General features: G+C 40.7%; 1 protein-coding gene across 1 annotated transcript; it reads left to right on the top strand.

Annotated features, from left to right (window-relative positions):
• Positions 1-10866: 10866 nt before the first annotated feature.
• On the top strand, positions 10867-20835 carry CLEC5A (C-type lectin domain containing 5A). Its single transcript, XM_014559853.2, has 6 exons — positions 10867-10989; positions 11495-11593; positions 12352-12516; positions 14694-14830; positions 18052-18158; positions 19294-20835. Exons 2-6 carry the CDS (start codon positions 11515-11517, stop codon positions 19406-19408), a joined length of 603 nt encoding a protein of 200 aa, XP_014415339.2. The 5' UTR covers positions 10867-10989; positions 11495-11514; the 3' UTR covers positions 19409-20835.
• Positions 20836-22492: the final 1657 nt, after the last annotated feature.

The following is a 22492-nucleotide window of genomic DNA, read 5'->3' as shown; positions in this document are numbered from 1 at the left end:
CTCTAGTTGACTTGAATAACGTATTGTTAAGAATCTTTGCATCTATGTTCATGAGCAATACTAACTTCTATTTTTCTTTTTTTTTTTAATCTTTGTTAAGTTTTATATCAGGGTTATTCTGGCCTCATAACATACATCGGGAAATGTTTCCTCTGTATTTTCTGTAAAATTGGTATGACTCCTTCCCTAAATATTTAATACCATTTATCATAGAAGTCATCTGTGCCTAAAGTTTCCTATTCAAGAAGGGTTTTTTAATCATTGTAATTATAATTTATTTAATAGATATAGTGTTATTAAGATTGTCTATTTCTTTTGTGTCTATTTTGATAAGTCATGCTTTTAAAGGAATTTGTCTATTTCATTTAAGTTTGTAAAAGTATTGCCATAAATTTGATCATAATATCCCTTTATTGTCATTTTAATGTCTGTAGTATCTGCTTTGCTATTTCCTCTTTCATTCCCGGTTTAGATAACTTTTGTTATCTCTTTTTAAATCATCATTCTAGCTAGAGATTTATCAATTTGTTGATAAAGAAATCAGCATTTGGTTTCATTTTATTTCCTCTACTTCTTTTATTTTCTTCTACTTCTTTTTTTATTATTTATTATTTCCTTCCTTCTACTTTCTCAAGTTTAATTTCTCTTCCTGATTTAGCTTCTTAAGGCAGAGAATTAGATCACTAATTTTAACTTTTTTCTCTGTTCTAATATAAACATTTAAAACTTTAAGCTTTAAGTTTCCTGCTAAACACATTTTTGCCATATCTCGCATATTTCAATATATTGCATTTCCCCCAGCTTTATTGAGATATAATGAACATAGAATGTGTATAAGTTTATGGTGTCCAATGTGATGATTTGATACACATATATATTGCAAAATGTTTACCCCAATAAGGTTAGTTAACACATTCTTTACCTCACATAATTACCACTTTGTTGTTGTTGTTATAGTTACAGTGAGAGCACTAAATCTCTACTCTCTTAACAACTTCTAACTATACAATACAGTATTGCTGACTACAGCCACCATGCTGTACATCAGATCCAGGAACTTACTCATCTTATAACTGAGAGTCTGTACCCTTTGACCAACATCTCCCCATTTCTCTCATACCCCAGCCCCTGGCAACCACCATTCTACATTCTATGAGTTTGATGATTTTAGATTTCAAACGTAAGTGAGACAATAAAGTATTTGTTTTTTCTCTGTCTGGCTTATTTCACTTAGCATTATGTTCCCCACACTCATCTATGTTGTTGCAAATGGCAAATGGCATGATTTCCTTCTTTCTCATAGCTGAATAATATTCTATTTATTATATAGTATATTATATATATAATTAATATATACACCTACATACATCTTCCTTATGCATTCATCTATCAAGGGACACTTAGGTTGTTTCCACATGTTGGCTATTGTGAATAATGCTGCAATGAACATAGGAGAACACAGGAGTAACTTCTTGAGATACTGATTAAGTTTTATTCAAAATATATACCAAGAAGTAGGATTGCTGGATCATCTGGTAGTTCTATTTTTAATTTTTTGAGGAACCTCCATACTGTTTTCCATAGTGGCTCCCCAATGTGCGTTCCCACCAACAGTGTGCAAAGGCATTTTTTTCTCCCTATCTTCCTTTGTGTTTATCTCTTGTCATTTTGATGATAGTCATTCTAACAGGTGTCAGGTAATATCTCATTGTGGTTTTGATTTGCATTTCCCTAATGTTTAGTAATTTTGAGTACCATCTCATGCACTTGTTGGCCACCTGAGTGTCTTCTTTGGAAAACTGTCTATTCAAGTTCTCTGCCCATTTTTTAATTCAATTGTTTGGTTTTTTGATATTTAGTTGCATGAGTTCCTTGCATATTTGGGATAGTAGCCCCCTTACCAGATAAAGAGTTTGCAAATATTTTCTCCCAGTTGGTAGGGTGCCTTTTCGTTTTGTTTGTTTCCTTTGCTGTGCAGAAGCTTTTCAATATTCTTACTTCGTATGTGGTAGACTGCTCTGTTGCTGGTGAGAGTAAAGCCATAATTTGCCTGAGGGTCTCTTCTGATGCTTGTGTTCCACTTGATCTTTCAGTGGCTTACTTTTCTTGATTCAGGTACTGTGAGAATGACTGAGGGCGCAGACCAGTGGATTAACAGACATGTGATATGCTTGTTTCCAATAGCTGTTTTTAAGATGTTTAATTTCCTTTTCAGAAATTTGAACCTGATGTACCCAGTTGTGAGTTTATTTGCATCTATCCTATCTGGAGTTTGCTGATTTTCTTGGTTCTCTAAGTTGACATTTTTCATTTGAGAAATTATAGGCCATTATTTCTTCATATGAGTCCTCTGAATACTGCCCTTAAGAAACTTTTTAACTACTGCAAGGATAGATGCATTTATTATTAGATGTAATATAAAGCAAAATGATGTGTGTTAAATAGTGGTTTAAGAAATACTGCAGGATAATAGAACAAGAATTTATTTTACAGGATTAAGGGGAATGTAACAGAAGGAAAAGAGGTGGAGGGTTGGAATCCTCTCCCAAAAGCAGTCTCACACACCCCTATGATTCTGGACCAGCACTAAGCACTTCCCCTAGGGAAAGCAACCCGCAGGCATCTTCCGCATGCTTTCACCCTGCCAGAAAATCACAGGATATGTTTACAAGGCCCCCAAGAGGTGCAACCGCCTCCCTTTCATCTACCTCCCTCATTCCATCACTACATTTTACAAGTTATACCCCAAAAGCCTTTGTGACACCGGTTGGTGTCCAACCACAAATGGGGCAGGAGGCTAGTGTGAGATCCCTGGAGTCTTATTTTCCTTATTTTTAACATTTTTAAAAAGTATTATTTTCTTTATATCTTTTGATTTTTCCTCCTGCGTATTTCCATGGAGGGAATCTGCCTATGACCTTTAACCTTTACCTAGAGGGGAAGCCTAATTTTAACCGAGTTACAGCTAAATTCTTAATTTTCGCAACGATCCCATTCTTCATGAGACCATAGCTTGGATTTATAACTGAATTCTTGACCTTTGGTGACATCAGAGATTATTTATTCTCGCAATTTACCCATCATCTGAGACTGAGGCTAGACCATGCTCCTGAACACAAACTCATACACTGCTAGTCTCATCTTGACCCTTGTTTCAATAAAGCAATTAGTACTAAATTCTTCAAGGAGCCCATCTGTGACTATGCCTCCACTGATTAAGTCCTTTGCATTAACGTAATTCAGTCTCTTAGACTCCTTGAATTTTGTATAGGTGGCCCTCTGCCAGGATCACCCTTCTGTCTGAGACCAAATCAGTCCACGTGAGAATGCTCTGAGGTGGACTGAAGTGCCGTTCAAAACATGTCTTTGCTTTCAGCTGAGCCTCTTTAAAGTTTTCTTCGTAAAAATTTCTCAGTGTGTTTCCCTGTAGTATGTTCTGTACAGGTAGGTCAAGGTCAGACTGTAGAGCCAAGCTCAAGAGCTGAGGTTTTTTCATGTTAATGGTTATAACACAACCTTAAATAGGGAAGTGGCATGATCATAGCAGTGGTTTTATAAAGTTTTGTCTGACAGTGGTTTATAATATTGATTTGAAGGGGAGGAGGCAAAGGTTTTGAGTCACTTGCTCTCCAACTGCAGTGAAAGATTGAGAGTAGGATGGGGGTAATAGGAATGGAGAAGGTGAAACAGATACGACAGACCTCTTGGAAAAAACCATCATCATTAACTCGTGTCTTTATACGGTGTTTGACAGAGAAGGAAGAATCAAGGAGGCTCTCAGTGTGTGAGTGTGTTGTAATGTGACATAATGACTAACAAAAATAAAGAAGTTGAGAAAGGAAGTTGGACTGAGTTTGTGAAAGATGGTAAATGTGGTTTGGAACTTAATGCAGTTGGGTTGATATCACATCCTCTAGTTGGAAAACACCGGCAGAGTCTTGGAAACAAAGAACTAAAATTCAGATTAGAGGAAACAACTAGAAATAGATTTGTGGTCATCAAAAGAAAGCTAGTCTGGAAAATGTAGATTTTGAGTTGGGTTGTAAAGGTAGAGGGAAAGTGTTGGGAAGGTTGGAGGCCATGAAGTTCTGGCAGGAGCAAGCAGGCAAGAGGTAACGAGGATGGTTGGAATAGGCCAAATGTGTGTGTGTGTGTGTGTGTGAGTGTGCACACACGCATCTTCCAGGCAGCTTCTCTCTTCTGAAAACAACCACCTCCACTACTTAGGGGTCTCTGCTCCTCCTCATGCTCCAGTCAGGATGGTTACTATGATCCTGCCCCTGACCATACTTGATAGGTCTTTTCTAGACCCACCAATGTCTACCTTTGGGATTTTCTAACTTGAGCCCCCCCCCCCAACAAAATCATTTAAGACATGAAACACAGCAGCTTTTCATGGCTATGCTTCCTGCCATATTTCATAGCACAAGCAGAAATGAGCAGAGACAAGGCAAGACCTAGTTTTATTTGGTTCCTGATGTTCCATGGGTCCAGCTGTATGCTTGCCCTGCTTTGGTTTCTTTAAACAATACTTTATCATATGTTATGAACCAATACATATCACTTTTGCCTAAATTTGTTTGAATTAAAGTTCTTACACTTGGAACCAAAAGACCTATGATACAATGAGTAATACAAAACCCATAAATGGAACCAGAAAGTCCATAAGCAGACACAATGAAGATACAACCATTTCAAGTTAGTTGTGGACCAGGAGAAGAAAAAAAAGCATTATTCTCAGAATGGCACAGCTCAGACTCAATGGGAAATCCAAATAAAGAAGGATTAACTTTAGTAATCCAAAAAAGATGAATAATCACAGGAAAATCCAAGGAGTGGGTTATTGTTAGGGCCTCTTTCATAATAGATTTGATTCTACTTGATCTAGTTTGTTTGCAAGGAATATTTAATTTAACCTGTTTATGATTAACTTTAAATAAAAGTTTATTTATTATTGGTAGTATTCACTTAAATACTGCCTGAGATGGTATCATGCTTTTAAAGTCAACCCTAAGCTCTCTATACAAAGAAGGCCCTAAATATAAACAGCTTGTGTGTAATTATTTGGGGACAACGACCCAAATCTCTCTCATCCCAGATAATCTCTCCTTCTAAACATTCAGCAAACTTTCTGTGGGTATCTGAGGGGTATCCATGCCAAAAGGAGGGGTAGGGGAGACTGGAAAAGAACTAGGGATAACATAGTCTACCTACTTCACTGTCTTGTTGGACTGGCACCTCCCAAGTGTAGGCACAATTGGAGTTCTCTGGCATCTTCCAGTTTGGGCAGAAGGGCAATGGAAACCTTCATAACAGGAGGCACGCAGGCACATGCACGTGTCCCAGAAGAAGCACAAGAAGCCTAATCACCCATCTATAAAATTTAAGGACTTCCAGTATCAGCCCCAAACATTTCAGCTTCAGACTGATTATTGAAATAACTGGCTGGGCTCCCTGGAGGAGAAGTTACTGAGTACCTATAGGCTTATCTAAACACTCTATGGATTTGAGCAATTGTTTATACACAGAGTTTAGCTTGGAATAAACCTGGGTTTTTCTACTTCATTAATTTGTATCTTTTATTGTCCATTTGGATCTCTGAGCAGTGACTTTGAATATCAGGTACTCGGGTACAGATGTTTTTCCCCATTACCCTTTGTTTCTAGGATACGAGCTTACAGAGCGAAAACTCATAGTGTAGTCAGTCAGTGAACAGTGCGTTCAGTGGTCATGCATATGTGTTCTGGGGTCACAATGCCTGATGGTGTCAACACTGACTAAATTTGAAACCAAAATGTCTATTAATAGACGAATGGGTAAATAAACTGTGATATATTCATGCAGTGGTATGCTACACAGCCGTGGAACTGAACATGGATGACTTCCCAAACATGGTGCTGAGTGATAAAAGCAGGTTTTAGGACAATTCATACAGCATGACAGCATTTATGTAGGCCCTAAATACTTACAGGACCTCACCACTTATTATGTAGAGTTACATAAGTGTGTGATAAAGTACAAAGAAATGTGCAAGAATGACAAGTAACAAGTTCAGGAGAGTGGTTACTGCTGGTAGAAGAGGAGGGTGTGATTGGTGAGCAGTACGAAGGAGTTTCAGTTATCCTGCAATGTTTCATTTCTTGGATTAGGAGATGGGTGTTTATTATATTATTCTTTATTCTTTTTTGTACACCTGAAATACTATATGATATAGTTTTAAAAGACTGCATCGAAGACTCGACAGTACATGACATCTAGGCACTTTGAATATGCCTTCCCTGGGGCCTTCATATGGAGATACACAACTGTATAATTAAGAGTCACTGTGTCCTATAAAAAGTCTGATTTTGGAATATGTATTTAGCACTAAATAACCTCGTTCACTTTCTATGCCAAATTTAGTTTTCATAAATGAAACAGATGACATGAAATAAATTTCTAAGGTTATAAAATAAAAGATTAATTTCCAACGTATGTTCTCCAATTTCAAAATTATTGGACAGATATTCTATTCATATTTAAAAGACCTACACTTCAAAAGAACTATTTTCCATTATGAGGCAAAATGCAATTAAATATGGCTCCTCGTTAAAAGAATTCAGGGATAAATTCTACACTTTACATCTCAATGCACAATATTAACTTGAAATTGCAATCCACAGAAGAAAAAGTATTAAGTTTTTAGTTCCAAATCAAAGACATGTAACATTAAACATTTCTAATTTTTAACTTGTATTTTTTCAATGAATTTAAAATATTGTCTCCAATATCATACATTTGTGTTACATGTTCAGTTCAGGAAAAATAAAGTGCCATATAGTTCTAGCAGGTGTTTTTCTTATATCTGGTTAACTTCACTCATTATATTAACTGTCAAGTACTTACAGGTATTTGAGCTTGTAAACCACTAGTTTATAAGCCACAATCCTATAAAAACATATAGAGGAAAAATATATTTCTTCATTGAAAAGGAGGTCTCTGAGATTTAACTTTGGCAGAATTACACACAGTATCTATCACCGAACAAAAATGATGAAATTTGTGTCTTAATATACCTCCATTGCAGTTAATTCACTATTTGCACCAGCTACTGCCACAAAATATGCAGGTCTTACTTTTAAAATTGTGTATCTGGACAATTCAAAAGGTTTTCTAAAGCCAAGGAATAGTATTCCTCAAAAGTTATTTCAAATTTAATCTTAATGAAGAAATTGCTACATTAAGAAAAAAAATTTTTTCTTGCAGCCTATGCTTTACAACTTTTCAAAATCTTAAGGCCATCTGTTAGCAAGGATACCTCCGGTTTTCTATTTCTTGAGTCAATTTTGGTAAGTTATATTTGTAGAATGATTAATTTTTTTATCAAAGCTAAAAACTTTGATGGCTTAAATCTGCAGTATTTTCTTACCATCAGATTTCAAAGAATATAAAGTGGCATCAGTTGTAATACACAGTCTTATTTTACACACCACTAAGGAAGAAAAATTAAAAGTTTGAAATTTGTAGATACTGACAGGCATATGTAGAATAGATAAACAAGATTATACTGTATAGCACAGGGAAATATATACAAGATCTTGCGGTAGCTCACAGCGAAAAAGAATGTGACAATGAATATATGTATGTTCATGTATAACTGAAAAATTGTGCTCTACACTAGAAATTGACACAACATTGTACAATGACTATAACTCAATTTTAAAAATGTAAATAAATAAATAAATAAATAAATAAATAAATAAATAAATAAATAAAAGTTGCCAATTAAACAGTGCTTCCTTATCAACTATGATACATCCTAAATCCAGAGATGTCATAATGTGAAAAACAACGTGTTTCTCAGAGTCAATGAAATATGGATACTATAAATCTCAGTATGTGTTCCTTTGTTAATTTCTTAAGTTTCTTAGATGCATGAAGCACAACACACCACCGTGCTTGAATCCATTCACGCAAAGCCCTGGTTTTTCTGTAGTTCCAGACCTTTCAAGCGTGTCTGGCATACAGCTTTAATTACCACATCCCTGAATATTTTAGCACAGTAGGTTTCCTGATGAGTGATGCAATGAGCAGTTCTTTGCCATTGTGAAATGTTGCCACAGTGGTTTGAAAATGCCATCACAGAATTTCCCCCAGTCATTCTTACTAATTAGAACTTTCTACTACTTTTCTTAGTACACAGAGATTGTTTCTTGATGTTGTAGATATCATGGGTGACATTTTAATAAATTCATTTGTTGCATAAACTTTGCAATCAATACCACCAGTAAATATCGCTAGTTACTTGGAATTATTATTTATACCCTTGTTTTCATCCGCTGCAGTTATAAAACCCCACAGAGTGTTTATTTCCTCTCCAGCAAGTTCTCAGCCGTCTCCAGTATTCTAAGCAACAGTATTTCTAGCTGTAACATATTCGTGAATGTTTGATTCTGTTGAAGTCACATAACTTCTCCTTCACTCCATAGACAATCTTTCAGAAATTCATCGTGTGTGAAGGATTTTAGGGCCACTGTTTTCACAAAAGCATTTACAAAAGCTATTTTATTTGCATTCAGGAATTAATTGTGGAAATTCTAGTTCTTTCTCTCAGTTAATCGAGCTGTCATCATGTTTCTTTGCTATGCAGCAGTTGTTTAATGTGTTTCCTAATTATGTCTCAAGTTTTATTTCTTGGCAAAGACTCATTTTGCATTTTCAATACATAAAATATTGTTTACTTTTTGCAAGAAAAGATGTTCTGTCCCATTCTTCTGGAAGCATGTAGACTCTTCATTCCACCTTTTGTTTTTCCTCTTTTAATAGAGGCATGACTTTGAACAACTCTTGCTCTAAGACAAGATCATAGTAGTGTAGTCATGATGATAGCTGGGGACTGGATTCCTTCCAGCAAGATGGCGCAACTGGAGAGAGACCGGGTAAGCCCTGACCCCTTCTCCACCCTACACTGCCCTGCGGGAAGGTGCTCTCAGTAGTTAGTGTCAGATCTTCTAGATACCTTGATATCTATTGAAATGTCCAAAACTTCAAAATGTTGATTCAGACTTCTTTCTGTTTCACAGCTCAAACAAAATATAGCTGCCATCTATGGGCCACCAGTTTGCAACCTCCCTCTAAAGGGACATGAGAGAGTATTTTTTCCATTTAAGCAGAAAAGAAATGAGGAGCTGAGAGAAAGAATCATGAGATAAACTCTTAAGAAGGTGCTGTCTAGGTTGAATAACCCAGAATGTAATGATGGACTACTATATACTGGTGTCATTTTTCTACTGAGGGGGCATAAGACGAGCACATAGCCCTGCAAAATTCTCCTGAAAGGTGCTGAGTTTTCAAACTAGAGAGAAGGGTAGACCCCTTCCTCTTACTAAGCTTCCTATCAGTTGGGCCCATAATCCAGAGACCACAGAGGCTCTCTGAGGGCTCCCAGTATGGAGGGAGTGGGGGTTGGGAGGAGTTCTGATTTCCGAGTACCTAGCCTAAGGAAGTTATTTAGGGTGAGTACAGAGATGCTTCTGCTCGGGTATTCCCTGTACATTTGGGGTGCCAGAAAAATGGCTAGAGTACTAAGAATTTATAGTCAAGATGCCAGGTATCCTGCTAATAAAATTATAAGAATTTTCTTGCTGATTCCCACAATAAGCCTTTGAGATATTTACTATAATTTCTCCTATTTATGAGCTTGTAGAGATGAAGTAACTCAAAGACACCAAGTTAGTAAACAGCAGAGCCAGGAATCAAGCCCAGGACTAACTTTAAGCCTTTGTTCTTCCTCACTATGCTTTACTAGAAGACTCACAGTTGCCCAGCTGTTGAACAAAGTGTATGTGTGTATATGTAATAATATATTATCAAAACCTATATTTTGACTTGGAGGGCTATCTCTAATATGGTGCTAGTTTAATGCATACTGCATAGATTACAAAATAATATATATATAATATGATCCTATTTTTCTAAATGACCCAGTATCTATCTATATTACTTACCTATCATCTATCTATCTATCTATCTATCTATCTATCTATCTATCTATCTATCTATCTATCTACCTTCTTACCTACCTACTCATTAGAAAGCATATACACCTAGAAGTATTCACAGTGACTATGGCTAAATGTGTGAATTTATATAAATTTCTTTTATTTTCTCAATTTTCCTTGCCAATATTTTCTAACCATTTTTTTAAATGAGCACATGTAGCTTTTACCGTAGGGAAAACCTAATAAAAAGGAAAGCTTTTAATGTAATATGCAATAAAAATTCCTTGATAATAAGACTTGAGTATTGTTCACCCTCACCCTGCCCCCTGTATCCAGCAGAGTGTCGTGTTCAAGACGGACTGAACAGTCACCATTCTCATGTGGCATACAATCTGCAAGGTGAGCAGTTGGGACAGAGAGGAGGGGGTCCATGACAAAGGGGAACTGAGCAGAGCTGTATGACAGTGAAGGAACCAGTGGACACATGAGACCTGCTAATAGTAGTGACTTCAGATGGATTTCTTTCTTTAAAATGTTCATATTGACAATTTCAGATTTGCAGAAACATTGTGAGGAAGGTACAAATAATTTCCAGAAATCCTACACTCAGATTTGTTAACATTTTACTATATTTTCTTTCCACTATATTTCAGGGAGATTCAGATACAGAGAAAGGATAAGCCTGTGTTGAGGTATTTTGTTTTCTAAATTCTCCTAAAACAATTCCCTTATATTAGAATCCCTCTGGCAGGAAACCTTCCCCTTGAAGAGGCTATAGGCTCCCTTCCCCTCCTTGCCCCGCCCGCTCCCTGTGCCAAGAGCAATGAACAGGAACAAGAGTTTGCTCAGAGATGCTGACAAGACAGAGGCTGTATGAGGGAGGAAGGACACTGCCTGAGCAGAAGGAGCGTATTCTCAGGAGAAGGGGCCTCCCCACACCATACCAAGCATAAGGCCACTGGGAAGATCCCCACCTGCAAGCCAGCCCGGCCTTCCAGGGAGAGAACGGGTGAGTGTGTGTCTGTCCCTTCTGGACAGACTGTTGGCTCTTCCCCAATGCCTGGGACCACAGGGATACCTGCCCTGTCTGTCAGACTCCTGGTATAATCTTTTGAAGAAGGAGGCTTCTGAAAGCTGAAGTCGGTATGGCCAAGACTACAAGTGAAAGCCCTAGAGAGCAAAGGTCCTTTCAAGGTTAAGGGTTCTCAAAGTCCAGGAGAGGACTTGTTTCATTAGACAGAGTTTAGGAGGTCACACATGGGACCAGGGCCAGGGCCGAGAGCTAAGGATGGTAAAAGAGAGGCAGCCTGCCGAGGTCAAAGGCTCCCAGCCAGCACAAGATCCTACCTGTCTTCTAGCCATGTGCTGAGTCTCCTCCTTGCACCTATCAATGGCGTGCCTGGCTTCCAAGCCCCCCCCCAAGGGTGCTCAGAGAAAGACTCTGTCATGTGCTCTGGTGGAAAGGAGTCTCTTCCCCGACTGTCAACGGTGATACTATGCTCTCGTGCCCACAGGCCTCCTCATCTCCTTCATCATGAACTGGCACATGATCATCTCGACACTTATCGTAGTGGTGCTTAAAGTTGTTGGAATGACCTTATTTCTGCTTTACTGTGAGTATTATGTCTTGGTCTTTGGTCCCTCAGAATGTAGGGTTGAATACAAAGATTAAATGGCCAAGTCTTTCCACCAGAGGGCGACTGACAATGCCTTTCTCACTCCCCGACACACAACGGGCCGCGTTCCTTGGTCTACACGGGAGATGTAGAACAGACCAGTGTCTGATGGTCAGAGCCCTGCGCGACGCTTTTGCGACTAGGGTATCAGCTGGGTAATCTGAACTGAAGTACTCAGCGGTGCTTGTTGTTGTCGCTAAAATTTGAAAATACAGATCCAGTCCAACCAAATAGTAAGTTGTGGGAAGAGCTACATTAAAGGCAATGGGATTTTATCCAGGGAGAAATTTTCCTTTAAGTAAAACAGAAACTAATTCATCCAAATGTTCAGAAGAAAGAAGCCTCATATCAAAGGGTTTTACTGCAATTGCAGCAAGTGGAATCTCCTCCAGCTTCAGAAGTCAGAAGGGAAAAGTAAATGAGGAAGGAAATGTGATTCAGTTGGGTAAGAGATGGCTTCCTTATGACCCAATCTAAAGGTACAATTCCTATCACGTAAGAGAGGAGGGAGAAAATATGAATGTGGATGTGTGAATACATTCATGGAAAACATGTGCACATCTTCACTGACCTGAGTCAGGGAGTTCACATGTCACGCTGAGAGTCACAGAGCCTCCACCGCCCCACGGTGATGTCTGTTACATTCATTGTGCAGCCACCTTTGGGGCTGAGCCAACAGCTGATTTTCTTTGCAGTCCCACAGATTTTTGGCGAAAATAATGTCAACGTCGTTCCTACAGATGTTAACCTCGTTCCTACACATGTCAGCCTCATTCCTACAGATGTCAACCTCATTCCTACACATGTCAGCCTCGTTCCTACACATGTCAGCCTCGTTCCTACACAGAGCTATGGAACAGGTAATGTGCATGACAATAATCTCCTCTCCACCTTCTTTTGTGCTGAACTTTCTTAAAGACTTTTCTCAAAGCGTCCTTTCCCTAGTAATTCTTTCACAGGAAGGGTTCATAAAGATCTGCTAATTGCTATATGATGACTAAGTTCTGAAAATCTGATGTACAGCATGGCAACTATAGTTAACTACATTGTATTATATACTTGAAAGTTGCTAAGAGAGTAAATCTTCAATGTATCAAATCATACGTTGTATATTTTAAACTTACACAATGTTAAATGACAATTATATCTCAATAAACCTGGAGAAAATGAATAAATAAAATAAACGCAGCATATCCAGTGGGGAAGAAAAGATTTTCTAATGAATCCTCTTACTTTTATAGATGAAAAACCAAGCCTAGACTTGGTGAAATTTCAGACCCTCAGTTTTTCTCCTGGGTCTGAGGATGATTTGTATATAAATACTGTAATGTAATGTAAAAGTACTTTATAAATTCTGTCACTTAAAGAATTGTTATAAAGAAAACCATGTCCCACAAAAAAACAAAATCAAAAACTGTATGCGGCATCTTTTTGTGTGCCAAGCAGTACGCTAGACAAAACACAGAAGATAAATAAAAACAGATGTCAGTCAACAATCATCTAGAAAGCACGGCATGACGTCACAGGCTATGGAGGATACAGACATGAGTGAGACACGGCTTTTCCTATTGAACCCACGTCCTCTTGAAGCTTTGCCTAGCACCTCTCCCTCTCTCTCGCTCTCTTTCTCTTAAGACACCTATTACTATATACATCTTTATTAGAAAGATAGTTTCTTCTTCATCCTTGTTTCAACTTGCAGGACTCAGTACAGCGAGCCACATAGAGGAAATGCTCATGAAATATTTATGAAGTTCTGTTTTCAGTTATAATTCCCAAGTAGTTTCTAATGAAAATCAGGTTACAATATATTACAAACAGCCTCTGAACTGGGAACCAAAACAAAAAGTGAATGCTAACTTGTACATTTTATTTATATAATTGGAAGTAGCTGATCTAGGGTCTGGGTAAATCACACACTCTGGTCTCCAGCCCCAGTGGACAAACGAGCAGCCTCTGAAGCCTCTGTAGCTGCCTGCTCCGAGAGCCAGTGCTCCCCCAAATAATACGGCCTCGTGGAGGCCTATCAATTCCCCTGTTTCTATTTAAAGAAATAAATGGACTCTTCTCTGCCCATAGGAAATCTCTGGAAAGTTCGCCTGCCTCCTTATCTGCCAATAGCCAGCCGCTAGCCCAGAATCTAGTTCCCAGTCCTTGGAGCAGATACGTGCTGATGAGAGAAGAGTCCAGAGCTGCCCGTCAGGATTCTGAGTTTTCACGTAGGGTTTGGGGCACCAGAAGTGGGGAGAGCAGCAGAGATGCTGTGTGGAGCCTGGAGGGGAGGTGCCTCAAGCAGCTCTTTGGGGATAACACATCAAAGGTTCCAGAAAAGACAGAAGCAAGAGTTTTCCCTCCTGGGACTAAATCCATCTATTTCTCTTCCTTTCGCTTATTCTTTCTCTTGGCATTTCATACCTACTCCCGCACCAAAGGAAGACATAAAATAGGACCTGGGGTGTCGGGCATGACAAATAGGGATAGTTGTTACATGGAAGGTTCAAAGAAAGAAAACATCTTAAAAAATTCTAACACAGAGTGGTCAAGGGTCCCTTGTCAACTCCGCTGTCCAGAGACAAGTGGTCACAGGGACCGAATAGTCGCTCTGACGTTTGTGTGTTACATTCATCATACAGCTACCTTCGGGTGTCTTTTCATTGTAGTCCCACAGATTCTCGGGGGCAATAATGTCAGCGTCACTCCCACAGGGAGCTACAGAACAGGTAAAGTGCATGGTGATGGCCCCTCTCCACCTCCAAGTTCTTATGTACCGAATTCTTAGAGACTTCTCCCATTGTCGCCTCTCTTGTGAAAACTTTTTTACTCAATGGGCCCCAAAAGACCTTCTAATTCATTCCCTTCATGGTATAGACAGGGAAACTGAGGCTAAACTGAGTGAAATTTCTTCCTGGATTGAGGATGACTGTATTGATATAATTGTTATAAAGAAACCCATGTCCCACTGTATTATTACAACTCAGTTCCAAAGTGCACAACCCAAACCATTCACCTCATACTCTCTTTTCTTGGATTTCTTTAGCCTGCCCCAGAGGGTGGTATTTTCATCAAGGAAGATGTTATTTCTTGTCCATATCGGAATTGCCTTGGAACAAGAGCGTGGAATCCTGCAAAGCAAGAGGATCCACTTTGGCCATTGTCGACACGCCCGAGAAACTGGTGAGAGCATTAGACCGGTGCAGAAAAGCAGCCCGCCCTACACCGGCCTCAGTGGGTGGAGTCGGTGGGACTATTTGATTTGTGGAGCAGGGGCGAGTGGGGTGAAGAATGGAAAGGGGACTGGCTGAGCCTGGGGGTGGGAGACTCTTCTCAACAGCAGTGAGGTGTGTCCTCAGGTTCATGTGAGCCAGAGAGATCCACACTCTCTGGTCTCTCCCAGGAGGCACAGCAGTGAACCAGTATCCTGGGGGCAGTACAAGGAAATGACCACATGAGCTGAGGTGCATAAAAGCTTTTTAGAAACTACAGAATACTTCATAGATGTGAGCTGTGGCTAAGATATGATCCCAGTCAGCCTAGTAAATAAGGAAGCTGCAAATTAACAAAATTAGTAATACAAAAAACAAAGAACCAGCCCATAGACTTGGAATGACAGTGTACAATTATGATAATAAAAATAGCTAACACTATGGAAAAAGCTTTATTTTATTATCTCCTTTTATCTTCATAACAATTCTGAATAGGCACTATTATTCATATTTCATATATAGGAAAACTAAGGCACAGAAAAATAATTTGATCAAGGTCAGACTCTTACTAAATGAGAGTATATTGAACTGAACTGTGATCTCTCGTTCCCCAATGTCCAAAACCCATGCTCTAATCAATTTAATTTAGTTTATAGTTCTCTCTCCTTAGACCCTAAGTATTCGCTGAGTGCTAGGCATTGTGCTACACACAGTGCTTTTGCTTCTCTCCTGTCTTTGCCTTCACCCGGCCTCTAAAAGGTCCTGTGACTGAGAAGAATTTGTAAGAGGCTCTTCTGCGAATCTCGGTAATAGGCGTCCAACAAAAGCAGGGATCAGGACGCCACAGCTCCTCTAGGGATTAGTGCCCAAGCGGGAAGGAAACACGCCTTCAAGTAGAAAACCAGGAGCAAGAGAAGAAAAGAAAAGAAGAAGAAGGGAATGGGGCAGGAAGTTGAGGGTCTCTTTTCCTCTACTCAACCCTTGCGTGTTGGTGCATGTCAAGTGCCGTCTTCGGCATTACACCGACACTCATGCTAGCCCTGGGGAACGCTCACCACACCAACGGCTTGTTGATGGCTCTCATGTCTGCACCCCCAGTGACCCTTCTTTGGACCAGACAGTATATCATATTGCACTCTGATGTTTCAAAAGCACCACAAACTCACCATGTTTAAAACTGAATCAAGCGTATTTCACTGTAACTGCTCCTTCTCTTGTATTCCAAATACTCGTGAGGAGTCATGTCGCCCAAGATTGAACACTGACAGTTTTCTGGGACTTGGCCTTTTATCTTCTCTCCTAAATTAGTTGCTAACCAAGTCCTTTCCTTGCTATGCCCACAGCAAATTGTTCAGCTCTCCCTTGGATTTCTTCAGAATTCTTCTAACTCCCTCTTGCCCCTTGTTTTGCCCCATCTTACCTGTCCTCCACAGAACTGACATCATAATATCTCTAAGGCTCTAAGCTGTCTGTGCCGTTTTAAATGAGTTAACGTCCAGTTTCCTTAGCATGACATACAAGGCCTTGTATTGTCCGGCCTCTGCCTTCTTTCCAGTCTTGTCTCTCAACCCACCTCCTTCTACCTCCGCACCAACCACACTGAACACTTGTAGTTCCCCAAATGCTCCAGCCTGCTCCACAGTCTGTCTGTGATCTGATGCGCCCTCGTCCAGGAAGTCCAGTCCTGACCCACACCCTCCCCAGCCCTTGCCTGATGACAGCTACCTCCCAACCTTCATCTCTAGTATCACTTCATCTACAGTCGCTCTGTAACTCCATGTAGAACTGACCGCTTCCTCCTTCCCGCCTGTGCCATACATAGAACATATCTGGCGCTGGGATGCCCCGCGGTGCTGGTCAACTCATCCAACTATCTTTTTAGATCTGTGGATCTTCAACATGTTGGGATCACTGACGTTTTAGAAATGATGATGAAATCTACGTGTCTCTTCCCAGAAATATTACAGAAGCATAATATTTTCCATAAAATTCCAGTGGCTTTATAGATCCCCTTAGAAACCATCCCTGGCTGCCAGCAAGAGAGTGAAGGGTTAAGAACCCCTGTTTTAGACCGTGGATCAGCAAACTTTTTTTTTTAAACAGATAATATAGTTTATACTTTTTGGGTTATGAGTTCTCTGTCACAACTAACGAACCCTACCATGAGAGCTCAAAAGCAGCGATAGATATTATGTTTAAAATGGCATGGACATGTTCCAATAAAACCTTATTTACAAAAATGAGTTCCAGTCTGGATTTGGCCTGCTAGCCATAGTCTGCCAACCCATTTTAGATCATAACTTCTTTGAGGAGAAACTAACTTGTTTCTATATCCTCAGCCTCATACAATGCCCGGCACAGAACAGACACTCAAAAAGGGTTTATTAAATGAGTAAACTTGGAAATTAATTTTTAAAAAGAATGAAATGAGATATTTCAGGGAAGGAGAATGTTAGGAAAGGATGAATAAAGGCAACAGCCATGGGGATGGAGAAAGCATTCAAGTGGCTTGGATATCCACTGAGTACGGGAGGTATGTGAAGACTGCAGGAGAGACTAGAAGATTCCCAGACTTCTGGCTGGACTGATTTGTGATGCATTAATTTAATACGGAAACTGCGATGTCCGGGATTAGCATCAATTTAGGAAACACTCAATAAACACTATTTCTCGTGGCATTATCCGCTTTAACAACACACTTTTCATTCTCCCTGTTTCTCCTTGTCAAGTACTCAAGGAAGTCACTTGATCCAACCTCATTTGGAATGTAAATTTTCTGGCAATGAAAACAAGCCTGGGCAGAGAAGATCAAAGAAAGATGTATTTTGAACTACCCTTTTATAGATGATACAGTACCCTTCCCCTTTATTTTCAAAGTGTGGTTCCTAGAGAGCATGAGCATCACCTGGGAATCGCTTAGGAGTGTGAATTCTTGGTCCCCTCCACTAGACCTATTAAGGCAGAGCCCAGACATCTGCGTTTTAGCAAGCCCTCCAGGTGACCCTGCTGCTGTGTGGGAACTGAGAATTACTTCTCTGGGCTTTGTGGTGAGTGCCAGTGATAGCCGGCCCCAGAGTCCCCTGCCAGCCTGCCTTCTTCCCAGAATCAGATATAATCATGGGCCTATCGGCACAAAGGAGGCAGCAGAAAAGAACTTTCTGTTGAACATTTAACTTATTCTTTAACTTCTAGAAGTTTCTCCAGGACATAGCTGGTGCTGAGAAGTATTTTATTGGCTTAATGTACCAAGGTAAAGAGAAAAAGTGGCGTTGGATCAACAACTCCCCATTTAACGGCAAGTACGTGAACACCCCACATTTTTCTGGGGAACTTGGTTTGCCTCAAGAGACCAGATCTGAGATTCCGGGGTTTGCGCTGGAAAAGCACAAAGGCTGAGACTCGGCTCTTTGTTCTGTTCTTCTTTCTTCCCACGCATCTATTTCCAGAGACATATTTTTTGCAAACTTTGTAATTATGAAAAATATCAAACATTTCTAAGTAGAGAGGAGTATTCATACAATAAATTATTTTGTTCAGGTCAAGATCCAAACAAATTCACATACATACCATGCTTGATAGATCTCATAAATATCTTCTGACCCATAGAGCACATTTTATTACTAAGTTCTTACAAGTTCCCCAGATACAGATTATTTACCTAAAGAAAGGTTATTATGAACAGCTTATCTTTGCCTTAAAGTTATGAACTTCAGCTCCCAAGAGCTATGTCTTATGTATCATTCCATGGACACAGCAATGGTAGAGAACATGACATTCCCCACATATGTATAAAGATGCTGAGTGAGACAGAAAGCAAGTCAGTTGCAACAGGCTTCCCACAGAGAGGAGTAAGCTAATATTCACTCAGTGCCAGCTAAATGCTAGGCGCTAGCTAAGCGCTTTACATGGGCCGTTTCCTGCAGTATGCTTTTATTAATCCCCATTTAACAGGCAGTTGGACTGAGGATGAGAGGGTAGAAATGTGTTGAATATCACAAAGCCAGGAAGTGGCAGAGTCACAATTCAATCCTACGTCCACTTGACTCCAAACTTATGACCTTTCATAAAACCAGACTCTTTTCATTCAGACTTAAAGAGATTGGATGACAGGAAAAGAGGTAGGAGGCAGCTAGTGCCTAGGGAAGGAAGAGAAATCTCTTTCCTCCTCCTCCCCTTTCCTCCTGCTGAGAACATAGTATGTAGAGCACTGAAACCTTATTTCCAGGAGAAAAGGGGACAGATGACCCATGAGATGTTTCTAACCAAACACAGAGTGAGTTAATCCAAGACTGTGAGCCCATAAAAGCTCACAGGAGAGTTGACAGGAAAGCACCAATTTTAGGGCTGAATTTGGGGATAATGCGAGGGGACCAGAACCAGGAAAAGGCAGGTCTGAAACAGTGGGCCTTAATCATGCTTTCTTCTCCCAAACAGTGTTACCAATCAGATTCAGAATTTCAACTGTGTGACTATCGGCCTAACAAAGACATTTGATGCTGTGTCCTGTGACATCCCCTACCGCTCAATCTGTGAGAAGAGTTCCAATTGATTGTAGCTCTCTGTGACCTCTGACAAGAACAAAAAATAATACTTATGGAGACAGCAAAAGAGAATACTGGCAATTGGGACTGGTCCAGGAAGCACAGAACATCAAATTATTCTGTCAGTCATCCACAGGTCACTGGCAGAGCTCCCTAACGAATCCTCAGGGGCTAAAACACCAGCCCTCCCACAAGTACGCCTGCATGCACACAACTGAGGCCAACTCTTCATTCTGAGCCAGCAAGTCTCCAAGACCTAATTTCCTGTGAGGCCCACATCTGTGCCTTTGGATCTGCACAGGTCATCTGGTCAACGATCCCTTTATCCCTCTGTCTACTAGCAGAAGTCCTTGCCTGTTTGGGGAAATGAGCATCTATACTCCACTTTGGGAGACTGGATACTAACCATCTCCAGGAGACAGGGTCAGTTTTTTGGAGACAACTCAGTAGTTTGCAGATGAGGTCTGCTTCTATAGAACTGAGAACTTCTGACCAATCGGCAGGGTTTGTTTTGTCCTCAGAGCACACGACCAGGCTCCCAGGGAGAAACTGCAGACCGAGTGGGTGTGAACATTATTTAGAGAACAGCAAGGGTGGAAGAGGTTAACACATAGCTCGGTGAGCTCACCGAGCTCTGTTCCCAAGAGACCCCTGCTCACGTGTCCCCACCTCTGCCTGGGGAGGGACAGCAGAGGCCCTTGTCAGTCTGAACTGAGGCCAAGCCTGGGAATGGGCTTGAGAGCTGAACTCGGAGCAGAGAGAACACTGCTCACAGGAATGGAGAGGGCGCTGGGCAGGGCAGGAATCTGCCAGGAAGCCCCTTGGAAGTCAGCCTGACAGCCAGGGTGACCAAGCTTCAGGGAACCAAATCTGTGTTCTTCCGCAACGTACTGAAGACACCCCAGCCAACCATTTTCTTGATCTTAGCCTAAATCTCCATTTTAATGGATTTTGATTACCTGACCATGTCTGTTGAGTATATTTGAAGAATTTGGAATAGTGTCCGGGGCCCCAGTGGTCACAACACATTCCTGCCTGCAGTTCTAGAGAGACTTCGCTGCCAGGTGCGAACAGCCTACTGACCCAAAGATGCCGCAGCCTTGCAGGAAGACATCAGTGCATGGAAAAGAAAAAAGAGATGCCTGTGTGTTGTGAGTAACAAGAATTAAACCATAAGGGGAGACTGTATAAAACTAAAGGAAATTATAATCACTTAAGTAAACTGCTCACCATTTATGTCTAACAACAATGTACTACAATGATTGTGTATATCACTATATGTATGTCAAATTAAATCGTTGACAGGTTTATATTTTATTACAACACTAAGCTCTGTTCTTACATCCCTAGGCTTCATAATTTTTGGTTAATTAGCACAGCCACTTGTACAATGTTTAAAAATGAGATAATACATTACGTGTTAGAACTTGCTCGAAGGAGGCTAACAGAAGTAATTCCTGTTTTGAGTGGAGCAGATGATGGAATGATATTAGAACTCATGGAGATACAAACTCTCTGCCAGTGTCAGCAAAGAACAGGGCTGCAGTGAAGGAGAGGGAAGGCTGCATCTGAGGTAAAGAAAAGAAGAAACAGAATTCGAAGTGAAGGTAAGGTCCAGAGTTCAGCCAACAAAAAGAAAACCATGATCCTTCTGTTTTAAGAAGGGAGAACTAAGGTTGCCACACTTCCTCTTTTATGACAGAATAAATTACAGACTTTTATAGTCAGGAAATGTAGACATGGAGTGATTGCCCTCGTAGACAGCTCACATTTTCCCCAAGATGAGGAGGTACTTCTGCACAAGTTTGAAAAGAGGCCCAGTGAGCTGGGGTGGGGGCTGCAGACGGGGAGCACGAGGGAGCATGTGGATTTAGGTTTAAGTTCATTGCTGGGGAGTGGAAGTGGGCTGGGGGAGGTTACTGAGTCCTTAGAAGGGTAGATAATTGTGGCCTTATTGGGCAGCAAGGGTATATTTTTTAAAAAGCAGTGGAAATTTAATAAGCCATTGGATTAGGATTTTGACTTTGCGTCTAATATGCTGTGTGAATCCACATAGGTTTCGTACCCTTTCTGTGCCTTAACTTCCGTACCTCTAACATGGAGCAGTAATGCCTGGCTCACGGAAGTCTTGTATACACTAAATGAGACCCCCTACTATGTATCCCAACAGCAGTAAACAATACGGGAAGCACCTTGTGGAAGATCTGAATTCGAGATCTTCATCCAAGAAGTGGCCCTTTAATTTGCTAGAAGCTGAACGTAGGCAGGACACAATTTCTCAGAATCTGCCGATTCATTTACAATGTGGGACTAAAAATATGCCCAAGTCAGAGGAGGGTGGCTCAGATTCTGTGGCCCCGTGGGTATGAACACCATGCTTTCCTCAGCTCTGGCTTACGTACAACAACCCTTCCTCTCTGTGTGAGCTACTGATCCCATGACTGAAGTCATTGATCTCTGTCCTCAGACACTGACAAACTGGTACTGATTGACGACTAAAAAGATCAAGTATAGACAGCCTTGGCCCATTTTCCCTGCTGTTACCAATCTGCCCCCCACCCCTACCCCCCACCTCCAGGAGCCATGTCCTCTGGTGGCCTTTGCCTTCTGGTTAGTCCGACTTCACTTCCTGAGTTTCCCTCAGCACAGGCCAAGTAACAACCCAGTAGAAGTCAGCTCTCCTCCACGTTACCCTCACCTCCGATGGAGACGGTAATTTAGGATTCAGCGACCCAAGTCTCCCGCAGTGGGCCCTCCAGCTCCCTTCAGACCATCGTCACTAGCAGCCAGTGAGTCTGAGGCAGCAGAGTTCAAGTTCTTTGCTAGTCTTTGCTAATGCCGTCAGAGAGCTTGTATCTCCATAGGGTTCTTGACTATTTCTCAAGCCACAGTTCACAGTCAATCTCTCTCAACTTCTAACTCTACCCCAACCCTAACCCTAACCCTTTAATAACCATTCAATGTGATTAATTCAGGTCTTTGTACCGTTCTATCAGTGGTGTACATGGGATCCAATTTTTTCCGTATCCTCGCTAACACTTACTATTACCTAACTTTCTGATGCTAGCTATCTTCCTAGGTGGGAAGTGGTA

This window comes from Camelus ferus, chromosome 7 (assembly GCF_009834535.1).
Source record: "Camelus ferus isolate YT-003-E chromosome 7, BCGSAC_Cfer_1.0, whole genome shotgun sequence".
NCBI classification, from domain to species: Eukaryota; Metazoa; Chordata; class Mammalia; order Artiodactyla; family Camelidae; genus Camelus; species Camelus ferus.
Note: the sequence above shows the minus strand (reverse complement) of the source record. Positions and strands in the feature narration are given on the sequence as shown.

Coding starts and splice junctions, on each gene's coding strand:
- CLEC5A (XM_014559853.2), top strand. CDS start 11,515: ATGAACTGGCACATGATCATCTCGACACTTATCGTAGTGGTGCTTAAA. Junction 11,594..12,351: donor GACCTTATTTCTGCTTTACT/GTGAGTATTATG, acceptor TTTTCTTTGCAG/TCCCACAGATTTTTGGCGAA. Junction 18,159..19,293: donor AACTCCCCATTTAACGGCAA/GTACGTGAACAC, acceptor TCTCCCAAACAG/TGTTACCAATCAGATTCAGA.